The 5,904-nt window shown below is 37.2% G+C and overlaps 1 protein-coding gene across 1 annotated transcript; it reads left to right on the forward strand.

Annotated features, from left to right (window-relative positions):
- Positions 1 to 2,246: 2,246 nt before the first annotated feature.
- On the forward strand, positions 2,247 to 4,984 carry gpr25 (G protein-coupled receptor 25). The gene has a single exon (XM_051911785.1). The coding sequence runs from the start codon at positions 3,116 to 3,118 to the stop codon at positions 4,244 to 4,246; it is 1,131 nt and encodes a 376-aa protein (XP_051767745.1). The 5' UTR covers positions 2,247 to 3,115; the 3' UTR covers positions 4,247 to 4,984.
- The last annotated feature ends 920 nt before the right edge of the window (positions 4,985 to 5,904 follow it).

Here is a 5,904-nt window from a genome sequence, read left to right on the forward strand (position 1 = left end):
CACATCTTACATCAATTTGGGAATAGTAACAGTAAAGAAAAATACAACTGAAGGACGGCATTATGATGGGATACAAGCCAATAGAAAGTTAGGCTATACAAAAAAAAAAAAAAAAAAACCTGATGCCTTTTAGTCCGTTTCATCTGATGCCTTTTCGTCTGAAGCCTTTTGGTCTGAGGCTGTTTCGTTCGATGCATAATTGTACGAGACCTGACACCTGATGTTGTTTTTCCTGAGATCTGAAGACTTTCAGTCTGAGGCGCGATGCTGTTTTGTCCGATGACAGAAGCCTTTTTTAGTCTGAGGCATGACGCATGTTTGTTGTATGACTGAGGTGTGAGGAAGTCCTAAAATGTACACCGTACTTGTGGCACTTATCACGCACTTATCACGCAAGCCTGACGACAATAACTCACGACAATATTATGTATCTCACGACTTTATATCCCCCATTGAAGTATATATTAGGAGTTAATTTTTTTAATGAATGAATTATATAAATAATGTTCGTCGTACGTGATACGATCGGGGGAATTGCTGAATGGGTAGCTGCGTAGCCTATACTGTTTGACAGCTGGTAAAATAAATCCACCTGCCGGTAAATTCGAGCAATGGTCTGAGTGGCCGTATAAGCTACAAACAAGTAGAAAATAATTTCTTTGTAGATTATACAACAGCAACTTGGAAAACAGACAAAACAGAAAAGGTAAGAAGCGATATTTGAGAAAAGAGCATATCAATCTAATAGCAGTAGACCCATAGCGGAACTAACTTTACCCTGCGTCACGTGATTTCCGATTCTTATGAAAAAAGCCTATTGCGCAACTGAGCTCCACAACAACTTGTTTGTGTCACTCATACCATGTCTGTTTGTGATCCAGGGATGGATCGAGCTTGAGAGTTGTTCATGCATTTGCATGTTTACATTTGAATGCGTTTAAGTGAAAATATATCGAGAGTTATGTCGAACATTTTTTCCTATCGTTATCAATGAAGGCGTACCATTGATAAATATCGATATTGTTTTATCGCCCAGGCCTATTTTGTACTCACCCTCATGTCGTTCCACACCTGTAAGACCTTCTTTCATTTTCAGTACACAAATTAAGATATTTTTGATAAAATCCGATGGCTCAGTGAGGCCTAGCATCGCCAGCAATAACACTCCCTTTTTCAATGCCCAGAAAGCTACTAAAAACATATTTAAAACAGTTCATGTGACTACAGTGGCTCAACCTTAATATTATAAAGCGACAAGAATACTTTTTGTGCGCCAAAAATAACAAAATAGCGACTTTATTCAACAATATCTAGTGATGGGCGATTTCAAAACTGCTTCATGAAGCTTTGAAGCTTTACAAATCTTTTGTTTCGAATCAGTGGTTCAGAGCCTGAATCAAACTACCAAAGTCACGTGAACTATTGAAGTTTTAAAACACTTTTGACGTAACGAAGCCTCGTTTACTGAAATCATGTGATTTTGGCGCTCTGAACCTCTGAAGCTTCTTGAAGCAGTGTTCTGAAATCGCCCATCACTAGATATTGTGGAATAAAGTCGCTATTTTGTTATTTTTGGCGCACAAAAAGTATTCTCGTCACTTTATAATATTAAAGGGTTAATTCACCCAAAAATGAAAATAATGTCATTTATTACTCACCCTCAAGCCGTTCCACACCCGTAAGACCTTCGTTAATCTTGGGAACACAAATTAAGATATTTTTGTTGAAATCCGATGGCTCAGTGAGGCCTGCATAGCCAGCAATGACATTTCCTCTCTCAAGATCCATTAATGTACTAAAAACATATTTAAATCAGTTCATGTGAGTACAGTGGTTCAATATTAATATTATAAAGCGACGAGAATATTTTTGGTGTGGCAAAAAAAACAAAATAACGATTTATATAGTGCTGGCCGATTTCAAAACACTGCTTTATGAAGCTTCGGACCGTATGAATCTTTTGTGTCGAATCAGCGGTTCGGAGTGCCAAAGTCACGTGATTTCAGCAGTTTGGCGGTTTGACACGCGATCCGAATCATGATTCGACACAAAAGATTCATAACGGTCCGAAGCTTCATGAAGCAGTGTTTTGAAATCAGCTATCACTAGATATTGCGGAATAAAGTCGTTATTTTATTATTTTTGGTGCACAAAAAGTATTCTCGTCGCTTTATAATATTAAGGTTGAACCACTGTAGTGAACTATCCCTTTAAGGTGCGGTCACATTTTCGGTTGTTCGGTAATTTTTTGTGAATCCACGCAATCTGGAAATTAGTGTGAGAATTCCCATGGAAAAACGTGGATTCGTTGCATTGACCAACAGAAATCTGCTGGTTTGAAAGTTACTTCTGTGTGAGCTGTGCTTCATACATCACTACAATATTGACAATATACAATCAACCTTTGTTTGCCTGTGAAATTTTAATGACATTTTGCTAATGTGATCACACCTTTGCACTGTCATTTTAACTATTCCTACTTTATTTGTGACTGTAAGCTATAAAAGTATATACTGAATTTTTTTAACCTGTCCCAAGTCCAAAAAAAATTTGTAAAATATGTGGTACCCCTGTAAACACCAGGAAACCACAACAGCTCAGTAAACTTCTCTAATAAGCTCTGCACTTTTCACACTCTTATTATCTGTTTGAGGCACAGTTGATTTATAAAATGAATCTCACCAACCATCTGGTATATTTTTTTCTCACTTCTTTTTTTTTTTTTTTTTACTGCTTGCATGTTGCTTGTTCTCTTAGTCTTGCTTAGAGGAAGTAATTGAGCGTGAGAAAACTGCTTAAACATTATATTATATACAATTGTGTTACAATTCTCAGTCAGTTATTTTCAAAGAGTTTAAAAAGCAAACACACTGATGACCCAATTAGCAGTAAATCAAGTCCCTCTAACTATTTTTGATATTGACATAATAGAGATAAAAACTTAACATACTAATGATTCACATTTCAGAGCTCTATGTTTGCGAAAATGCACCTTAGTGATAAATTTAAATGTTTTAAAGGAAATAGAGAGAGAGAGAGCCTGTTATTGCAGTTTGTGGTTTCTAAGCATGTGACGTGCTAGGTTTTCTTTGCTTTGCCCATCACTTGTGCACAGATGGCAAGCAGTATAGAGATGGCACACTCTGATGATACAATGAGCTCCACGAGCAATTACGACGATCTTGATTTTTCATTGAACACCACAGATGAATATGCTGACTACTACAGCCCAACCGATTTGATATCGCTGCCTATGTCCAAGGTCTACATTCCTGTGCTGTACTTCATCATGTTTTTCATTGGCTTCTTGGGGAACCTGTTTGTCATTGTGGTCATTGGCAAACGGCGTCAGAAAAATGGTCGTCTTGTGGACACCTTCGTGCTGAACTTGGCATTAGCCGACCTTGTGTTTGTTCTCACGTTGCCATTGTGGGCGCTTTCAGCACGTTATGATGAGTGGATCTTCGGTGAGGTCATGTGCAAGATCAGCAGCTTCATCATTGCGGTCAATCGCTTTTCCAACATTTTCTTCCTCACCTGCATGAGCGTGGACCGGTACTTGGCTGTCGTGCGCCTCATGGACTCTCAGTTCCTACGGAGCAGCAAGTGTGTGCATATCACCTGTGGCATGGTGTGGATCATTTCTTTCTTCCTTGGAATTCCATCATTGGTGTACCGTCGGCTGACAGACGATATATGTTCGGAGGATTCAAAATCCTCTTTTGTCCAAGGAATGAATCTCCTGACTATATTTCTAACCTTCCTGCTCCCTGTACTGATTCTAGGCCTCTGTTATGGTTCGATTTTGGTTAACCTGCGGCGTCACTGTCACATCGCCACAAACTCACGTGCAGAAGCCAGGCGACGACATTCTCTCAAGATCGTGTTCGCCATAATTGCGGCTTTTCTGATCTCCTGGCTTCCTTTCAATTTGTTTAAGACCATCCAAGTCATCTCGCTGATGAGCAAGGGAGATCTTAGCAGGGGCACAATGTCGATCATACTTAGTGGACTCACGCTGTCCTGCTGCCTGGCATTTCTCAACAGTTGTGTAAATCCAGCCATCTACTTTTTTCTGGATCAGTATTTCAGGCGCAGAGCCTTGGTCATGTGTCTGAGCTGCCTGGGTCAAGGAGACGCACACCAGAGCTACATCTCCTCTTCTTTCTCTAATGGCACTTCTGAGACTTACTCTGGTAATACATCAACCCGCGGACGGCTTTTCTCACTTACTCAGAAGGAGTGAAATCTGTCTCTCTTTCTTTATCAGTGAAACTATCTAGTGAAACTGACATGTACTTAAAATCTGTAGTTTTAAGCATTTGCTAAAATATCAATTAATCACACTGAGCATTGTTCTGTACATTTCTATATTTACATTTCCTACATTTAAAATAGATTATATATTGGTGAACATATTACTCAGTCTACACGAGTCATTAAAATAAATTCCTTTAAATAAATTGCAAACAATGCATGTTTGTAGACATTTTGACAGTAATCTAGAAAGTTCACTAATCTACATGGTCATTATATATTAATTTAGTGACAATTGTGCACGTTCAGAAATTGTTTTGTTATACTATTAGATGCAACTTTAATATAACTGGTTTCTTTTTTATATTTACTTGTGTATGTTTGCTAAGTAATACAAATTTTGAGTAATCTTCTGTACATTATTATATTTAATTTACGTCATAAAAATACATTATGCATTGGTAAACATATTACTTAATGTACAAGATCAATTAAATTAAATTCGCAAGCAATGTAAGCATATATGGACACATTTTTCACATTAATCTTCAGTAATCTAGAAAGCATTATTAATCTGTGTTAATTACATTGCTATTTAGTGGCAATTGTGAACATAGTGAATTTTTTTGTTATGCTTATGCTATTCCTAGATAGAAAGTTAAAATAAATGTTTTTATGTATTTACTTGTGTATGTATGGCAAGTAATAAACTTTCTTACAGTAATCAGTCTCATTCGGTTTTCTTAAGAATATTGCATCATAAACAAAACGCTTGAAACACTGTATATGTAAACTCCTAAATCCAAACATGAAGAAAAACAGATTTTAGAAACATTTCATAAGCCTTTGCCTACCGTTCTTCTGAGCCACTTATGATTTAGCGTCCTGCTTCAAAACCATGGCACTGATCAGCCATGATCACTACAATCAATGAACAAATGAGAATGGCAAATGGTCTATAGCACACAGGTTTCATTTTTTATTGGGAGAAATTTTCTCATGAGAAACTGAGTGGGTTACTGTGAGATTTGAGAGTTCAATGGTTCACAGTTGGTAGCGTGGCATTGCAGTTCCTCTTTGAAATGAATCACACAGCAAGTTTTGAGACAAAACGGTTCTCGCATATACCGCTCAGAAGGCAAACTTAGGTCACAACTTTTGTCTCTGAAAAATTAAGGAACACCACTGATGTTCTGAACCTGACAAAGATGTGTAAAATGGTATGAAAAAACATTGGCACAAAAATCCCCAGTGTCAAACTGTCAAAGAAAAGCTACCACATGCGCAAAAGCTTTTCTGTTGCCGTGAGAAGGCTTCCATAGGGGGAAATAAATAAATATTATATATATATATATATTTATTTTAATTAACTGACAAAGATTTAACAAGTCAGTTACACAAATAAGTGCCAGCTTTAGTGATTCATTGCAGCAGTCGAGTGGGATGTTTCTGAAAGTTCAATGGTTCATTGATTTTTAGGTATGCCACCTAGTTTTGTAATAAATCATCAGATTTGAGGGTACTGAAATGTTCCCATTACCACTAAAGCTGTACATTCCATCATAATGTCAAAAATAATTCAAATAAAATCATGCACCAGTTCAGTGATATAATTTTTAATTCTTTCCAAAACAAATAATCCATCGG

The sequence above is a fragment of the Ctenopharyngodon idella genome, chromosome 11 (assembly GCF_019924925.1).
Source record: "Ctenopharyngodon idella isolate HZGC_01 chromosome 11, HZGC01, whole genome shotgun sequence".
Taxonomy (NCBI): domain Eukaryota; kingdom Metazoa; phylum Chordata; class Actinopteri; order Cypriniformes; family Xenocyprididae; genus Ctenopharyngodon; species Ctenopharyngodon idella.